At 42.1% G+C, this 19,764-nt stretch overlaps 2 protein-coding genes across 2 annotated transcripts; one reads left to right on the forward strand and one right to left on the reverse strand.

Moving 5' to 3' along the window:
* The first annotated feature begins 1,374 nt into the window (after window positions 1-1,374).
* On the forward strand, window positions 1,375-7,479 carry LOC147456030 (uncharacterized). The gene is made up of 8 exons (XM_086513795.1): window positions 1,375-1,572; window positions 1,693-2,385; window positions 3,601-3,695; window positions 3,851-4,018; window positions 5,994-6,064; window positions 6,166-6,238; window positions 6,327-6,451; window positions 7,472-7,479. The coding sequence occupies exons 1-8, from the start codon at window positions 1,375-1,377 to the stop codon at window positions 7,477-7,479; spliced, it is 1,431 nt and encodes a 476-aa protein (XP_086369921.1).
* A 627-nt stretch (window positions 7,480-8,106) lies between these two features.
* Window positions 8,107-8,801, reverse strand: LOC147456031 (uncharacterized; the record flags this gene model as incomplete). The annotated part of the gene is made up of 1 exon (XM_086515382.1): window positions 8,107-8,801. A coding segment is annotated over one exon (456 nt), but the record flags the coding sequence as incomplete, so codon positions are not given.
* Between the last annotated feature and the right edge of the window lie 10,963 nt (window positions 8,802-19,764).

Here is a 19,764-nt window from a genome sequence, read left to right on the forward strand (position 1 = left end):
TCGAAAAGAGGCTTTGCGGAGTCAACGTGAATCAAAAGGACGAATGCAAGACAATAATCTATGACAAATCGTGCCAGGATTGAGAAGTATTGTCAACAAGCTCGGTGCTTTGACAAAGGTTCAAGGTTCAAGACTTTCAGATATCCGAGCTACCTCAAATAAATTAAGTGCTTTGGCTAGATTAGTTCGACCACAGCAGCGTCAAGTTTCTCAACGACCTAATCCTACTAATCCTACTAATGGTAGAAGTATGTAATGTTTTGCTGTATCTTCATCAAACTGTTCTTTTTAATTGAGTCAAGCCGTTGTGTCAAATGTATTTAGTCCTACTTATGGTAGAAATATGTAATGTTATGCTGTATCTTCATCAAACTGTACTTTTTAATTGAGTCACTATCAATGTGTCAAATGTATTTAGGTTAGAGGATATAATTAGATGTTCCCTTTTATATCGATTTTCTATTATGCATAAGAATGTCCTTTTAGTGATTGACCAAAATTATAGCAAGTATATTATATATTATAATATGAGATCTATTTGCACTTGATTTCATAGATGGTATCTCAACCATGCATATTATCACCTGGTCATGCACGACGTAGTCGACTGTGTGATGATACGCGAAAGGCGAGGCACCAAATAGCACGAGAGAGAACAAGGCATCCACTACAAAGTACTATTGGAACTTTATTGGAGTGCAATGAAAGGCAGAGCATACATGATGTACATGAAGGAAACTCTGAAGCCATGAATGTTGGGACAACAATGAACATAGTAGAGGGAAACTATTCTAAAGTAGAAAAGCATTGTTTGTCCATCCGCTTTGAATATCCAACGTCTCTCCTTTTACATCACAAGTCTATGGAACCAGTTCTATCCAAAAAGTGTGTGTTGCACAACTTAGGAAGCTTAGATTTTGTTTGCTCCAAATGTGGAGCAAAGGCATGGAAGGACGAAGGAAAGACTATCCAAATATTTGTGGGTAAATATTGTTGCTCTGATGGAAGAGTTCGATTACTTCCTTTGAATGAGCCACCAAATGAATTGAAAGATTTGATGAGCTCAACCACAACAAGAAGTAGACAGTTCTTACAAAACATTCAGGGATACAATAATGCATTGGCATTTGTGTCTCTTGGTGCCCATATCGATGAGACTATTAATTATGGTGGGAGGGGTGTATACACTTTTAAGGTTCATGGATCTGTCTATCATAGCATTGGTTCTTTAGCACCTGCTGTGCTGCTGAAAGACAAAATGAAGTTCCACGCTTTGCACAATTATATTTTTTTGATACCGAACATGAGTTGAGCAACAGATTGCATCATGTTTCAAATTTAGATCGTAGTATTCTAGAGTGTCTACAATTGATGATGCATAGAGTAAATCCCTATACAAATGCTCTACGATCTGCTGCTTCTTTGTCTGGAGATGCTATTGTACCCAATATGAGGATGGTTATTGCGGAGCATCGTTGTGATGGTTGGCAATATCTTGCTCCAAGGGGGTCGGAGGTTGCTGCAATTATGCCAGGAAAAGGGGATGATAGAAATATTGGCTATCGCGACATTGTACTGAATTTTTGACATGGGGGCTTGAAAAGAATCTCCAGTATGCATCGAGCTTACATGTCCTTATTATATGTTTTATTATTTCCAAGTGGAGAGGATGGGTGGCATCTTTATTTACAGACTACCAATGGAAAAAAAATGAGTCAAAAGCAATATTATGCCTTTCGCTTACAAATAAGAGATGATACCGTGGAGTGTCTTCTTCGAGGGGGTAGGCTATTACAACAGTATGTCGTGGATGCTTATAGTACTCTAGAGGAGTCACGGCTTTTGTGGATGCGAAATAACCAAAAAACACTTCGTGGTGAAGTGTACCAAGGATTGGTGGACATGGTTGAGGCTAGAGATGGCTTAGAGAGGGCTGAAGATCAAAATGTTGGCCGTAGAATTGTTTTGCCTTCATCTTTTGTTGGAGGTCCAAGATATATGTGCCAACTATTTCAAGATGCAATGACAATTGTTTGTAGTAGGGGTAAACTGGATCTCTTCATCACATTCACATGTAATCCACGATGGAAGGAAATAGATGATGCATTAATACCTAGACAAAGTGCTGTTGATCGTCCTGATCTGACTATACGAGTGTTTTATCAGAAGTTCCAAGATATGATGCATTTACTTATCAAGCAAGCCGTGTTTGGGGAGGTGATTGGACATGTTTCAGTGATTGAGTTTCAGAAGAGAGGTCTTCCTCATGCTCATATATTGTTGATACTTGCATCCGAATATAAACCCATAGATACATTACACTATGACAAGTTGGTTTGTGCAGAGCTCCCTGACAAGAATGTGTTTTCAGAATTATTTGATGTAGTGAGTCGTTGTAATGTTCATGGGCCATGTGGTCCTTTGAACCCAAGTTCTCCATGCATGGTTGATGGAAAGTGTAGATTTAAGTTTCCACGAACATTTTCTACGTCTACAAATGTAAACGAAAGTGGATATCCTATGTACATGAGACGAGATGATGGAAGGTTTGTTCCGTCTAAAAATTATAATTTAGATAATCGTTGGGTTTCACCTTATAGCCCCCTCTTATCACTAAGATACCAAGCCCATATTAATGTGGAGATCTGCTCAACTGTCACTGCCGTGAAATATCTTTATAAGTATGTCTACAAGGGACATGATCGAGCCACTATTGTTCTTCAAGATTGTGAAGGAGGTACTGATGAGATCAAGAGTTATCTCAATGCATGTTATGTTTCTTCATCTGAGGCTATGTGGATAATATTTGGCTTCGACATGCATAGTGAAAGGCCAGCTATTCAACGATTGCAAGTACACCTTCCATTGCAGAATATGGTTACATTTCAAGATGGTGATGATGTATCACATTTGCTGGATAATGAGCAAAATAAAAAAACTACCTTGACAGAATGGTTTGTTGCAAATCAAAACTATCCAGAAGCACATAGCTTCACATATACTGACTTTCCAAATGGTTGGGTCTGGAATAAAAGTCGAAAGACATGGTTTCCACGACAACAGGGTGTTTCTATTGGGAGAATGTATAATATTGTCCCTATTGCTGGTGAGGTTTATTACCTACGAATGCTTCTCAATATTTGCAAGGGATGTAAGTCTTTTGAAGACTTGCGGATGTATGATGGTTACATTTATGATACATACAAGGAGGCATGTATAGCTAGAGGATTATTGCAAGATGATGAAGAATGGTCACTTTGCCTCCAAGAGGCATCTTTTTTTCAAAATGGAATGCAGTTGAGACAATTGTTTGCAATCATATTAGTCTTTTGTGAGCCACATCATCCAGCTGCTCTTTGGGACAGGTTTTGTACCGAATTTTGTGAGGACTATGTTTATGCCCTAAGGATGCGTATTTCAGATGCAAGCGTGCGATTTGATGTGGCAAAAAATCAAGCTTTGCTTCATATAGAATGCTTTTTGCAACAACATGGCAAGAGGCTTTGCGATTATATGTTGCTTGCAATAGACTCAACAATGGTATCCTTAAGTGAAAATGGTGTTATGGCTGAAGAAACAATGTTCAACGTTGATGAACAGTGTAGTATAGCAGATTGTATGGAGACTTCCTTAAATGAGGATCAGCGAGATGCTTACCACAAGTGCTACAAGCTGTTGACACACATTCAGGGAAGGTATTTTTCCTAGATGGTCCTGGTGGCTCAGGAAAAACTTACTTATATAATGCACTTCTTTCACGAGTGCGAGGAAGTTGTAGAGTTGCTCTTGCATGTGCATCCTCGGGTATTGCAGCTTTGCTTTTGAGTAATGGAAGAACTGCTCATTCTAGGTTTAAGATACCTTTGGAGCTTCACTCTGAAGCAACTTGCAATATAAAGGTAAATAGTCAACTTGCAGAACTTCTAAGGAATGTAGCTTTACTTATATGGGATGAAGCTCCCATGACACATCGCTATGCATTTGAAGCAGTGGTGGACATAACTTTAAGAGATATTGTGTAGCGAGATACTTTGTTTGGTGGAAAAGTCATTTTGCTTGGAGGTGACTTTCGACAAATACTACCTGTTGTATCAAAAGGTAGTCGTACAGACATTGTAAATGCTTCGTTGTGTCATTCCCACATATGGAAATATACGAAGATATTGAGGCTTACTAGAAATATGCGGATACTTGATTGCGGTTCAAATTCACTTCAACAAAGTTTTTCCTGTTGGGTGCTTGATATTGGCAATGGGGTTATGGATGATGGAGGAGATTTAGACAGAGTCAAAATACCTTCACACATGATGCTTCCAGGAAATAGTTTGGAAGATCTTCTAAGCTTTATATATGGAGATTTGTATTATGTGCAAGATCATGCAACTTTTTTCAGAGATCGAGCAATACTTGCTCCGCGGAATAAAGAGGTGGATTTAATTAATGACTATGCATTGCAAAGAATGCATGGAGATTGCAAAGAGTATCTGAGTGCAGATTCAATTTGTATGTCAGAGGAAAACACACATTTGTACACAATTGAATATCTTAATAGCCTTACTCTTGGTGGTGGTTTTCCACCTCATGCTTTAGTCTTGAAAGAAAATGCTCCTATCATGTTGCTGCGAAATTTGGATCCAAGACGTGGATTATGCAACGGAACCAGATTGATATGCAAGCAATTTCATCATAAGGTAATTGAGGCAGAGATAGTTACAGGATCGAATATTGGAGAGAGAGTTTTTCTTCCACGGATTGACTTTATTATTGGAAACCAACAGGGGCTCCATTTCAAATGAAGCGTCGTCAGTTTCCAATCAGGCTTGCTTTTGGGATGACTATCAACAAAGCACAAGGACAAACACTTGGAATTCTTGGTCTATATCTTGCATCATCGATCTTCTCTCATGGACAGTTGTATGTTGCAATGTCACGTGTATGAAGTGCAGCTTCTATGAGGATTGTTGTCAATACTGAAAACACTCAAGCGGAGTGTTATTACACTCCAAACATTGTATTCAAGGATGTATTACAACTAGCAAGCTCATAACAATAAGTTCAAATTGACATTGTGGCTCTCACTTAAAGTCAGACACACTTGATGTTAAATTTTATTCATATCTCTTAGATCAAAGTATTGCCCACAGATGGATCCTCGACGCAGTGCCTCCTATGTAGTGGGTCACATCACTGAATTCATTTGAGGTATTTATCTTCTTTTTTAAATTAGTTTATTACCTTGACCTATTATTTTCTTGAGAAGATTGGCTTATACATTGACTTACTCTGTTGAAGATCCACCGCAATGGAGGGAAAGAGTTCCTGCTATGTTTTTGGTGATCTTATTTGATCAAACTCATATTATACTGTAAGAGTTTTTATATATGGTATATTTGTAGTTTTAAGCTTTTATTGATCTACATAATTCATGGATGCCTTTGCAGAGATCACTCTTATCGAGGTTTTATCATTGTAGGCGTTTATGAAATGCTATACTTAGGAAGAGATATGTCCATGGAAGTTCTTGGATATTATCATGTTGCCTTTTCTTTGAACCACGAGCATCGTCAAATTCAAGTTAATATTTTGTTTGTGAGTGATGAGAGGCCTGTCAATGCACAACAGGTGGGGGTTACTGGAGACCACACTACACCATATCGATTGAGGATATTTACTCAAGTTGAAACACCACCCGTATCTTGCAAAACATATACAACATAGGTCCTTGGACTTATAGAATCCCTAATGTAGTCTCTCGAAGGCTACACTTTGAATAACTGTTTTGTATTGTCTCTTTGTGAAGTTGTGAAATTTCAAAGTCTGTTGAATTGCTTTCATTCCTCTCTCTCTCTCTCTCTCTCTCTCTCTCTCTCTCTCTTAAATCCTTCAGTAAAACAAAAGAAAGAAGGACATGGTTCTCTACGGCATGATCGTCAAAGTCTTCTTTATTCTATTTCATCTTTGTTCCTCTTAAAATTTCAAATTTGTGCTGTTAGAGCAGATAAAGAATGGCACGATACATCATGGTTTCCTACACCCTCAAATGATGTACCTACTTATATTAGAGGTATGTAAATGTAAAATCTTATCTTTGTTACTTACTTTTACAAAAAATGAGAACTTTGTGGCCTTTATTTTGTATGTTTACACGTGTTACATTTTTTCTAGATCCTCCATTGTGGAGGGGTCCTGCACATGCTGAGGATATTGTTCGTATTATCGAGGATTTTGAGATCCTTCGGTGCGTATAGCTTGAATTTGAATCCATATGACGTTAAATGTGTTGTTACTTTTTATGTCTGAATGGTTGGTTGTTATTTTCATTGCAGACTTCAATATTATTGCAGACATTCTGTCTTGGCATTATATGAAGCACGATATTTTAGAAGTGTTGTAGGTTATTATCACATAGAGTTTGATATAGATGATATGCGAATCACTATACGAGAGTTAGGTATGCAATGGCCTCTCAATTGCAACTTTTCATACGGTCCCTATGGAGTGAATGAATGGATGTTTAGAATATATTCTTTGGGTGAATCACCTCGATGCCTCGGTCGCAGTGTTCGACGTGTCGGACCTTGGATCTTGAGAGTTCCAAGTAGAGTGTGTTGTAGGCTCAACTTCTCTAGATAATCAAACACTTTGATCCATTGTCTATGCATGCTAAGTACCATATTTTTTTAGTTATTGGTGGCTTATTGAAGTGGGTTTTTATCTACTAGATAGGTTAATGAGTGAGAGAGAGAGAGAGAGAGAGAGAGAGAGAGAGAGATTTGCGAATTGCTAATGTAGGTTAATATGGGTCATGATGTATTGGCTATTCTACCAATATATATAAGGATGACTATATATTTGAAAGTTAAGGAAGAGTATATTTGTCAAGGATATGGTACATGGTGTTGGTGGCATTATTGGGTGTATTCATATGCTGATGGTGGTATGGAAATTGTGGACGGTTAAGCATTTCACTATGCAAAGTGTCAAAAATATTGAGCGAAATAAAATTGATGAGAGTCCTACAAGAACTACATATGGTTGATATTTATTATGTCAATGTTTGTGGTTGTGATATTCAGTTGCGAAAGATATATCACAATCACAAATCTTACATTTCGGATGAAGAGTTTGAAATTTTGAAATTAATTGTGAAGTTTATCAATGGGGTATATTGGAGTGATCCTGAACCGTCCAATTATAGAGTAGAATATGAGTCGTTGTAAGCAAAAAAATTGGAATGTTGTAAAGACTTTGACCTAATGAAGCTCTTGACACTTTTTGGCATGACAATTAGTAATTGAAGTATTTGTATTGTGCTTATACTTTTTTAAAGTGTTTAAGTGGCCATGTTGATCATCTCTCTCTCTCTCTCTCTCTCTCTCTCTCTCTCTCTCTCACACACACACACACACACACACACACACACACACACATTTTAAGCTTTGAGTACTAATGTTGTTTTCTTTTCTTGCAGCCAATTAAACGGCCCACGAAATTGTGAATATTTTTCCAAGTGTAAATTTTTTTATTATTGATGCCTTTAAAGAAAATTTGTTACCTGCTGAACGGGGATGGCAATGGGCATGGGAAGTGATTGAAAAAAACTACACTGTTTGGGGGTCATATATAGATGAAGAGTTGGCCACGATTTACATCAAGTTGCTTGATCCCTATTTCTTTCCCAACATTAGGCTAATGCTCTTAAAGCAAGAGCTTGGGATGATTCGTCATTACAAGATTTACTTGAGTTGGATTCAAAAAGTAGATTTAAGAGAAGTTTGTAGAGCTCCAGCTCAATATCTTGATCCTGTTGAAATAGCACGACTAAGAGTGCTATGCAGATATGTTCCTGAGCCTTTTTGGCAATAATGTAAACTATTTTTTTAATGTAAAGTTTCGATCGTGTAAGTGTGGATCGTGTGTGTGTCATTGAGAGATGTATAAAGATGCACACACACTCAACCACATACAGAGTGAGGTGGTAAGAGCGAGCGAGGCCCGCTGGTAGGCGGGGCGCGCGAGCTAGTATATATATATATATATATATATATATATATATGCTTACAATTGTGATATTTAAAACTTCCATAATGCCATTAGGAAAATATACATACAGAGACATGATGACGGTGCGGAAGATAAACGCAAAGGAGGGAAAATAAAATAGTTTGCATGGAATTTGCGAAAAAAGTGTAAATATTCAAAAGAATAGCCAAAATTTCTATATTTTCCTCTTTGGAAAAATACAGAAAGGAACTGTCTATGCTTACTACTTAGGTTACCACATTTGGCTATCAAGGCCGAGGAAAGCGGGCGTCCTGGTGGTGTGAAGCTGGGACCGGCGGTCTTTAAGGAGGGTTTCCACGCCATCCAGATGCTGTCTGCAGGCGGGCGGCCTCTTGGGGAGTGAAGCGGGCGGCGAAGCCTTGCAAAGTGGAGGAGTAGGAGTAGAGCATGCGTTCCTCAGCAGCCGAAGCAGAAGAAGAAGAAGAGGAGGCGGTGTTGTGGATGGCCGAGGACACAAAGGAGGCGTGCCAGGACTGGTGAGAAACAAAGAGGGAGGGCATCCGTTTGGCACGCGCGTGCACGATGTACGTCTCAAGAGCCTGCGCTTCATCATTAGCAGAAGTAGCAGCAGTAAGCGTGATGATGAGGAAGCAATTAGCTATTACAGAGAGGCTCTCCATTGTGGCAGCTGCAGCGAAGCAATGGTAATAAACGCGCGCTCTACATAAGCTAATAATACTGTAAGCTGCTCCACCTCGCCATGTCCGACCTCTCCGCCGGCGCCCGCCTTTGCAGAATCAATGCCACTCATCATTTGTTTGTTTGTTGGCGGGCTGTACCTAACGTTATCCTCTTTCTCTGTCTTTCAAGATCCTCAAGCAGCTGCAGAAATCAAGGGAGATCCCTGCCGAAACATCTTAACACTCTTTGGTCTAGAGCTGCAGAGCATTTAAAGTTTCCTAGAAAAAGCCATTTTAACTTTAATCCACTCTTTAAGAGCTCCATCCCACATAGCACCCCATCTAGCACATGCAACACTTAGAGCTAGAGGGTTGTAGCACACCTGTGCCATAAGCACTATGAAGCAGTATCACAAACTCCCTCTAATTGTAGTGTTGAGTTCTCTTCTTGTTGTGCGGCTCCCTTTTATTCGCTTAAATGTCCCATGTCTCATTCACGTGCCTTTACATGTTGATGTTCTCCAAAATTTCAGTTTTGAGACACTTTTTGTAGGGTTTACATTGCGTAAGAGGTGTCCCTGTATGTGTTGGAAACGCTAGTCAAGATAACTATATTTTGCGAATGCAGAGCATGGAGCCCCTTTATGCACTAGGAGGGATGGGGCTCTTACACATAAGATGGAGAGGTGTATTCAAGTTCGGGGTCACCTTATCTGGTTAGATTCTTGTCACTCTATTCCTTCAACAATTGGTGGAAAACCTGTAATATCACTGCTACTTCAGGGAGAACATCCTTTGAATACCCACCTAATCCCTGAATTTGAGCTTCAAGCGAAGCATCCCATCTTCTCTTTTCAAATCTGGTGCCATAAGTGGAAATTGGTGGTTGATCACCTAAACCACTCCTGAACTTCTTCTTCTTCTTCTTCCTCTTCTTCTTTGGGACCTCAAGTATTCAATAACTTGCCTTCTACAGTAGAAAGACAGGTACTCTGGAGCATTCCAAACCCCAAAGATACCCAAGTGACACTATGTTTGTTGAGCCGAAGGACAACACAACCACACTTTTGCAACTATTCATTGTAACAAATGTCTTGCCGACATTATTTTTCATTGAGCCAATCAGTTGAGCCAAGGCTGAGGTATAAAAGCCAACTTTTGTAAACCTAAGGGGGACTGATTATTAATAAAAAGTTGAGTTTTTGAGCGCCGTGACATTGGAGAGGGGGAATGGGGGAACACGCCCATCACAAACAAAAAGGACTCTCTATAGCTCAGGGTATTCACAACATCCCTATCCTCTTGGAAAACACCTTCAAACACACAACTCACACTAGCAGACCACCGCCTACTCGATTTCCACTGCTCACACACTCGACAAGACCACCACACGACACACCCCTGTTGCCATGGCCTGTCTCCACCCTTACACACACTCACGACTCAATCTCACTTTCTCACTCAAAACACCATCGGTCCGGGGGGCACACACATCCACACTGCTGGCACCGGGGAGAACCATGAAAGCAGGAGAAAGAGAAGGGGGGGAGGGGAAACAACAGCAAGGAGAGGCAACAACGACTCAATTGCACTCCACAACACCTGTACAAACTCACACTGCCATCACCATGGCCATTTACACAAGAAAAATGCAAAGGGCTTGACATGCACACTCCTCTTTCCAAAAGCTCCTCTTTGCAGGCTTCAAAACGGCACAAATACTAGGCCAAAAAGCTAAGAAGAAGCCCCTAATTTGATCATTTTTTGACTTTTATAGGGTGGGGGGTTCAATTTGGAAAATTGCTCTTTGATTGGTCCATATGGCACCCATTTTTGGTATCTCTTGGGAAGGGGGGCACCGCTTTCTTCCATCTGCTCTCTTCTTCTCTTTTGCTCTTGGGGGGGGGGGGCATTAGCGATATCGCTATTGCCCCCTAGCATTTTTATATTTTTTTAACTTTCATTTTTTACTCCTTTGGAACTCAACCTTATACTGCCCTTGCTTTGATCCGACATCCTCCAGCCCTCTTTTCTCTCTCCTCTTTGGTCCATGCCTTTGCCCTTTGGTCTAGTTGGCACTTTGCCTAGTCTTGATTTGTCCGGCCTCAAGTGACTCTTTTGCCCCTAGGATGCTTTACCCATCTGGCCGCCCTCTGCGGGAACTATCCCCTACCCCTTCCCCTCAAGCATTAGCGATGTCGCTAAGGGGGGGGGGGGCATTTCCTTTAAAAAACGGGGGGCCCCAAGGGCCGCGGGCATGCGCCCTTGGACTGCCACGTCACATGAAAAAGTGGCGCCAACGCGCCTCTCCCTTCCTTCCTCACACCGGCGCAAACGCCTGACACCGCCACTTGTCCACCAAAACCGTCATTTGTGCCCTGTAGTGCTGCCGCGCGCCAACAAGTCCGACCACACTACGCTCCACAGGAGCCGGCTATCCCCATGAGCTCCAAGAGCATCTCCTCATTCATGTGATGCTTTACAAGGGGCTTTACCCCCAGCCCAAATAGCCCGAAGTCCTCTGCTCCGCCATCGCATGTGGGTCTTCACAGCTTGCCACGTGGCAGCCCTCAGTGCCAAGGCCTTCCAAGGCTCTAGAAAGCTTCACTTTACCTTTTTTTATAAAAAAAACCTTTTTGGTCTTCCTTTACCAGGCTGTCATATTCTGCCCCCATACCAGTTTGTCAAGCCGTAAAACTCGGCCCATAGAACAGGTCATTGACCTTGAAATCCCCTGCGCTCACCGCACTTCAAATTCCCGGGTCCAATATTCGAGGCCGCAAAAAAAGGAAAATTATCTACCGATCTTTCATTGTCCCGGGCTCCCAACTTCATCTTCCTGTATCTGACTGACCAAGCATCCGATTGACATACAGTCGACTCGTGCTAACTCCGCATGGTACATAATATCACCAAGAACCTTGGCGAGGCCGAAACGATGCTAGATGGCACATTTCCCAGTGCGGTCAAATAAGCTCAGACCCGACCCCCGAAAAAAAATCAACTAGCCTTATCTTGCTATCCAGAGCTCCGATTCGCAATCCGAGAAGACAGGCATGCTCGATAACTCGAGTTATTCACATGTACGCACTGACATCATCCCAGGCCGCCTGTCCCCAGCTGCTCTGTCCGTCGGAGATCTGCTACACAATTCAACTTTAAACTGCAATATCTTGAGCACCGGGGCTCCGTTTGATGAGCCATCTGGATCGGCTTGGAAAGCACACTAAAGACCACATTCTAAGGCACAAAATTTTCATCTCGGGAACAGCAAGCCACCAACCTGCTTGTGTCTTTGCAACACACCTTTGGCCTAAAAAACCACTTCGAGCATACACCTCCGCTATCCTTGGGCTTCCTAGGGCCTTGGTACCTGCCCTAGACTTCTGCACTGCACTCACATGCTGCCTTTGCCTGGCATAGACCATCTCCTAGCTTGGACCAACTTTAGCTGCACCATCATTGCCCACCCCATCGTTGAACATTTATGTTCGACCACACATGGACTTATTGCACTAAAAAACGGCACACCAAAAATAGACTCTCTGTACACTACAAAATCACCTAACATATGTACACCACTGGTACCTGCTACCCGCTGTCTTTGCTCATGCGGGTTGCCCAACCCCCTGCTTTATCTATTATCCACCGCCTGGGTCGAACACCTTGCACTGGTCTCCTCCATCCACCTGCAACAACTTTACATAGTGCCACACCAAGGCACATATCCAACTGCATAGCCAAACTGCCATCCACATACATGTACCACCCCAAGCACTCCTTGGCAAATTGCCCACTCGCAACAAAGCACCTCCCAAAACAGTAAGTATGACTCCGCTTTGCCCTTCTCACCTGTCATGAACTCAATTCCATCATCGTCGAGCTCCTCCTCGTCAACTGGCCCTTCAAGGTCGATAAGCACCACCTGCTTGTCCGCCGCTGCAATTACCTGCTCTTCTACCACTGCATCCTCAATCTCTGCCAAGGAAGAGAGAAACTCGTTCTCTATTGCATCCTCCTCATTCTCCTCCACAGGTACAACTGCATCACACCTTCTAGTAAAATTTTGCACCTGTTGCACCACCATGGCATACTCTACCGCTACCTTCATCATCATGGCCATTAGCATGGCACTGCATACCAGTTTTACCTGCTCCTCATCACTCGTAGGCCTAAACTGCTCCACTCGGTCTTCACTAAGCATTTCGGCTTGTACTTCATGTTGCTCTTCGCACATATTCACTGCCTCTCTACTCACATGTAAAAGGTCGAACTTATCATACATGGATTGGGATGACTCGGTCTCCCAACTCGTATCTGCGTCCATAGAGCTATCATCACTCGATCCAATCTCCTCTTCGGTTTTAAGCTCGGGAACCTCCTCTAGTTTCACCGCTTCAACCTCGTCTGCAAACCGCACTCCTTGGTCTTTACCGCACTCCAATGGAGCTTCTATAGCTTCACTCAAACTTGGCAGCACATTCTTTGTCCATTCTGGAACCACCTGCACTTCCTCCACAACTGGAACTGCTCTAGTCGGCATCTTCGGTATATGAACCACCCTATCTCTTTGTAGCCAAAGAAACCTTGGTTCTTCTCGCACTTGCACGTCGCTTTGCACCACCTGTGGCTCGGCTACCACCGTCTCACACTGCTTTGGCATCATTGCACCTTGCAAACACCGCCTAGCCTTGCGCTTCTTCAAAATCTTTTTGGTTCGCCCTCTCGCTAGAGCTACCGCCTCCTCATACGACATTGGACCATCTACTTCCACCTTATCTCATACCTCCTCATGCACGCAATCCATGAATTTACACAACTTCAAAAAACTGGCATTTTCTGTATAGCAGTAACCTTGATTAACTTCCCCCATAGGGCCTCGAACTCCCACTCAAACGCTTGAAAATCACCCTCCAAGCTTTGCTTCAATCCGTCCAGCTTTCTCTTTACTTCATCTAGCTGCGCATCCGCGACAAATCTGCTTCGAAACGACGCCTCCAGGGCTTCACAATCTGCCTTTTCTTCTTCACCCAGGCCATCGAACCATAGCCTTGCTTTACCACAAACTGTTGACCGCTGGGTCAACAACACAACATAACTGAAGTTTCGTACCAAAGTCTTATCTTTTGCGAGTTATGAAATGCTGCGGATTATGGATATAAACGTCATTTGTAATGAGTAGTTATTCTAGTTTCAGAAGCCGGGGTGCAATGGCACTTCCAGATTGTAAATACAAAGCCATTTGACCCTTTCAACCCCATTTTTGGTTAAACCTAAGGTAGCCTTAGTATATAAGGTACCTAGGTCATTTTGTAAAGGGACTTTTTTCATAATCAAGTTTTAGCGCTGCCGTCTACTGTGTGAGAGAGAGAAAGAGAGTGAGTGTGAGCTTCATCCTCTCGCTACGCCCAGCTCGCTCAACGCATTGGAGATCCGACTGCACCATTGCTGTAGGCTCGAGGAGAGCTACGCGACAACGCCAAGCATTCCACGTGAGACGAAGCGCACACGCCGACGCATCTACGAGCTATTTTGTGGTCGTAAGTGTATCAAATGATGTCTGTTTTCTGTGTGCTAGTAGTCTATAGAATCGTGGCACTTTCAAAATTCTGCTCTGTCATCCTACGCGTTTTCCGCAGATGGGTTTTGAGTGTAGAATCTTAGGGACAGGTGTACTATCCTAGTGAGGAGATGGTGTTCCTTAAGTTTCATATGAATCTGGCATGATTAGGTGAGTTACCTTCCGCATGTGTGTATGTGGCTAGGTGGTGTAGTTGAGAGCAGTGAGGTTCTTGATTGTGGTTTAGTTGGCCTTCCTGAGTGTTGTATGTGTAGGATGGTCTCAGCCTGACAAGCTTAAGAGATTTCCTCCGTGTGCCTATCGTGTCATCTGTGTCCTCGATTGACATTATGTTGATCTAGGTAGTGTTTGCATGCACTTCATGGGTGTGTGAGTCGCTCCCCGTCCAACATTGGCGCCGTTGCCGGGGACACAAGGACCTAAGTAGGTTTCCTACTAACACTCGTGTGATGGTTGCTTGATTTAGTTTTGGCTAAAGAAAGCGTTTTTCTTAAGTGGATCCGGAAGAGTATATTCCGTGATCAAGTGGATAGCCAGGAAGCGTGTGTCTTGCTGAGGGTCTGCGACTAGATAGGTTTAGTTAGGATCTATGGATTAGAGTAGTTGTTGGTGGTCGAGTGATTTGTGAGGTGATAAAAGCGTTTACTAGTCCGTGTGTGGCAGTGAAGCATTTTTCTACTCATAGATGCAAAACCCCATATGATTTGTAGGAGTAGCTTTAGGTAAGTGATCCGATTTTGATCTAGAGCTATTCAGCATTGAATTATTTGCTAAAGTGCTTGATTGCATTTGAAATCACAGAAAAGTGTGCTTTTGAGGGTAAAAATGCATTAAACAAGCTTTTGTGGATATTTTTGTATGACTGACTGATGTTGTGCATATAAAAGAGCATTTGCAAGGGTTCTGTGAAGAAAACTTGCAATTCTGTAAACATAGACATCCTACGCGTAGGATGTCTCAAGGGGGTTCTAGAGACCAAATTTGAAAATTCTGACTACACCAGTGGGTTCAGAGGGTAGGTTTTACCCTAGTAACATATTGACTTCGGTGTTTTTCCCTATTTTTGTTGACCAAAAGCCAAAAGGCGGAGTCAGAAAACGTAAAATTTCAGAAAAGGCTTAAATTGAGTGACTGTTGCATGTTTTGCAATTGTGAAGCATACTTGCACTTGCTGAGAGCATAAGGAAGCATCAAGGACACTTCAGTCTGAAAAAATTAGCAGTAGACATCCTACGCGTAGGATGTCTACAGGGTGATCTGGGCACTTTTTTGAAAATCTGAGTTTACCAGTGTGTTTAGAAGGTAGGTTTTACCCTATTTTCACCTGGAAAGTGGAAATTTGACCAAATTTTGACAGATCAAATCCAAAGACGAGAATTGCTAGACATCCTACCCAAATTGTACCCAAGGCATAATTTTTGAGACCAAACCATAGGGTGACTTCATGTGCATGTTATACATGATGTTTTGAGTGCATGTGATAAATTTCATCTCATTTGGGTCAGTGAAAGGGAAGATTGAGTGGACTTTAGCATTTTGACTGTAAAAGGCAATAACAGCTAGTTTTGGGGTCTTTTGACATCCAAATTAAAATCTGAGCATACCACTGGGTTGCTGACATCAAGGGGAAGCTGTGGGACAAGTCTGGGGTCAAACAGGCCAAAAAGACATCCTACGCGTAGGATGTCTTCTGTGTGATTTTGGACTCTAAACAAAATTCTGAGCATACCACAGTGATCAGCACCATAAGGAGAGTCTGTGGTTCAAATTTGGGGAAATTTTGAGAAGTTAGACATCCTACGCGTAGGATGTCTACTACATAATTCTGAAACCAAAATTCTATTGTGACCGTACCATGCTGTCATATAGCCTTAGACAAGCCTCCTAGGAAAATTTGGTCCAATTTGGAGTTGATTTGACTTAGGAATTCATCAGAACAGACATCAGGCTTCTAAAGCAGATTCTTGATCATTTGACCAATCTATAGGTGTCAGAATCAAAAAGTAAAAATAGCTGTGAGCTTAGCACATCAAGGGGAAGCTACAGTGCTAGTTTGAGATGAAACAGAGCAAAAAGACATCCTACGCGTAGGATGTCTCAAGCTTGATTTAGGACTCCAAACCAACCTATGAGCACACCACTGTGATCAGCACATCAAGGAGAAGCTGGGGTGAAAATTTCAAGTGATTCTGAGCAAAAAGACATCCTACGTGTAGGATGTCTCAAGGCCATTTTTAGGTCCAAAGGAAAATCTGAGCATACCATTGTGTTGCTGGACTTAAGGGGAGTCTATGAACCAAATTTTGTTAAATTCTGAGCATATAGACATACTACGCGTAGGATGTCTCTAAGCCAGTTTTAGGGACCAACTGTACTTTTGACCATATAGAAGTGTTCACAGTGTCATAGAGATCCCAAATATTTTTTCAAAATTGAATTTGTACTCATTTTGACCATTCTAAACTGCATTTCACTGTTTTGGCCATAAATTTCACAAACGGTGTTGGATTGGAAAAGTTTTTATATCAAAACGTAGCCTGAGAGCGGCTCTACAGATCTTAGTGCAAAACTTGAACTAAATGTATGCCCACGGAAACCATTTAGTTCAACTTTGAAAAAAACATCGTTTAAGGCCTCAAAATTCATCCACAAGTTAGGGGTGTCTAAAAGCGACAATTTGCGAGAATTGTGACGAAACGGTTGCGGTTTTGGACATAGTTTCGACTTTTCCCTAACCAAAGCACTTGAACACAGTGGACTAAGTCTACCTGAACCAAGCAAAAGCTCTTAAGCCCAGAAATCATGTCTACCCTAGATTCAAACGCAGCTTACACAAGCTTGGAGATCCCGACGATAGAGGAATATCCTCCTACAATGGATCTTCGAAACTTGCAATTGATAAAGACCCATCTTGTTGAGAGAGTTTGGATGATTGGTCATGAGAGTGAAGGACTATATAGATACATTGACGACAATGAGGTCAATCTTTATAGGTGCTCAGATCCATACCTAGAAGAGATAACGGATTACAAGCTCTTATATGTTTACACATACGGAGTCGGCTGTCAATGGAAATCTATAGTTGTCGACAAGTATGGACGAGAATACAGAGTTGTAGAAAGCACAAATCCATAGACTGTACTAGAAAGAGGTGGATATTTGGTCAATGAAGGACCACAAATGCCTCCACCAAACACGAGAATTCCTATAGGAATTCCAAGAAGAGAGCCACCAGGATTCCCTTCAAGAGCGATAACGAGAGAAGGTTTGGGAGAGTCTCTGGTTAGATGTAGACAATCGACGAGTTAGACCATCCCAAGTCCAGAAATGGGTAGACAGAAAATACTCCGGAGATAAAGATTCGAGAGATCACGTAGCGGCTTTTAGAAGAGTGATTAGAGCAGAGGAAGTTTCAGATTTTGCGACACAGTTTGCGGGATTTGGATTGACTCTAGAAGATGATGCAGCTACTTGGTTCGACTCGGTGGAAAAATGGGTTTTTGAGACCCTAGATGAGCTGTTTGAGGAGTTTATTGAAGAATTCTCGCCAAAAGGCATTGCTCACAATACGGTCTCGCAAATCCATAGATTCAAACAGAAAGAGAATGAATCAGTACGCAAAGCATCATTACGGCTCAAGAGATATGTTAAGCTCTGTCCAAGAGCGGAATTACCTATGCAAGCACGACTTATGCTGATCTTTATCCAGGGAATGAGACATGCGGGCCTTCAGAAGGATCTGCATATGATAAGGAGGATGACGCTAAATGAGTTGATCAAAGAAGCTCTTTATCTAGTGGATAACTGTGAGGCATACAAGGAAAAGGACTTAAAGAGTCAAGGAGATGACACATCCTCTCAGCACAGTGTTTCACAGATAAGTGATTCCATTGCCAAGACAACGGCACCTATTGATCAAGAAAAGCTTATCGATGACTTGGTCAAGAGGTTGATTCCTCTTGTAAGGTCTGATTCGGGAGAGCCGAAGTGGTGTGAAATTGAGAGAAAATGGATGAACCATACGGGGGAAGAGTGCTATTATAGCATGGTTAATGCTAGGGAAAGGTATGTACAACCTGTTCCAGAAGCACCTACTCCACCTAGATACATTACGAGGAATGCGCCAAGACCAGTAGGAGTTTTAAGGCCACAGCTTGTCTTAGGACAACAACCTCCGCTGCCAGGTGCTAGAATGCAGGTAGACATGAGATACATGCCAATGATGGAAGCATCAAATAAACCAACGCCAGTACCAGATACTATGTGGTATAGCAACCAAAGGGAGTACTACCCTTCGGAGCAACAAAATGTGAGAGAAACACATGGAGTGGTGAGGCCGGTACAACCTCCACCTCCCAGGTTTCAGTCGAAAGAAATAAGGTATGAAATGGATGAAAGGACATTGCGATTCATTGCAAATAACGACTTATCTAGGTCAAAGCTTGCATATAGCCAAGAGGAAAACACATGGAGTGGTGAGGCCGGTACAACCTCCACCTCCCAGGTTTCAGTCGAAAGAAATAAGGTATGAAATGGATGAAAGGACATTGCGATTCATTGCAAATAACGACTTATCTAGGTCAAAGCTTGCATATAGCCAAGAGGAAATGCTAAAAGAATCTCCTCAACCAGAGACAGATTGTCACAAAAGTTGTGACAACCACTTGGTCAAACAATGTCCTCATACGGAGATCATTGAAGTAAATGCCTATTGTCTTGAGTGTGGCATCACTCACTTGATCCCCGATTGCCCGAAAAAACCAAACCAAATCAAGAAAATCACGACAAATGTATCAGAGATTGCTCAGCTACCTAGTAGCTCAGAAAATGAAAATGTTGTACCAGTTCAAGTAGTTACGAGAGCACAAGCTCAAAAGAAAGCTGATGAGAATCCGGAGACAAAGAACACGGAAAGTTACATGAGTCCAAAGACAGATGATGGACCAAAGACATACGCACCTAGTGAGAAAACCAAGAGCAAACGAAATAGTTGGAAAGCTAGAAAGACTAGGATGAAAGCACGCAGGGAACGAGAGCAAAAATACCTAGCTGAGAAGCTTACCGAAGCTGAGGAGAAGATAAAACAACATGAGGAAAAGGAGGCACCTTCTCTTACACAGATGGTTAAACCTCTAGAAGAACCATCCACGGATGAGAAACCAAGAAGTGCTAGTTCAGGAGGATTTGTGTTGGCAGAGAAGGTTAATGAGACATTAGATGCACTCTTGAAAGCCTATGATGCGAGGCTCAAAAACAACCAAACCCAAGAAAACAGGTGGATGACATATCCCTATACGGAACTAGAAAAGCAAAGTTTGAAATGTGCAAGAAAATGATTCAAACAACCCAAGCTTTACTAGAACCACCAGGTGCAAAACCTGAGGATGTGATCCGTGTCATGCCTACACAAGTAATCCCACCAAACCAGGAACTAAAAGAGCCTGATTCTAGTCATGATCACAAACCAAACCTCAAAGACCCAGCATTAGAACCAAGGAT

This window comes from Adiantum capillus-veneris, chromosome 6 (assembly GCF_014529385.1).
Source record: "Adiantum capillus-veneris isolate H3 chromosome 6, ASM1452938v2, whole genome shotgun sequence".
Classification (NCBI taxonomy): domain Eukaryota; kingdom Viridiplantae; phylum Streptophyta; class Polypodiopsida; order Polypodiales; family Pteridaceae; genus Adiantum; species Adiantum capillus-veneris.

Excerpts from the sequence above, each read along its gene's own strand:
- LOC147456030 (XM_086513795.1), top strand. The coding sequence starts at position 1,375 with ATGCATAGAGTAAATCCCTATACAAATGCTCTACGATCTGCTGCTTCT. Across the intron at positions 6,065-6,165 it reads TGTACCTACTTATATTAGAG|ATCCTCCATTGTGGAGGGGT; the intron begins GTATGTAAATGT and ends CATTTTTTCTAG. Across the intron at positions 6,239-6,326 it reads GAGGATTTTGAGATCCTTCG|ACTTCAATATTATTGCAGAC; the intron begins GTGCGTATAGCT and ends TTTTCATTGCAG.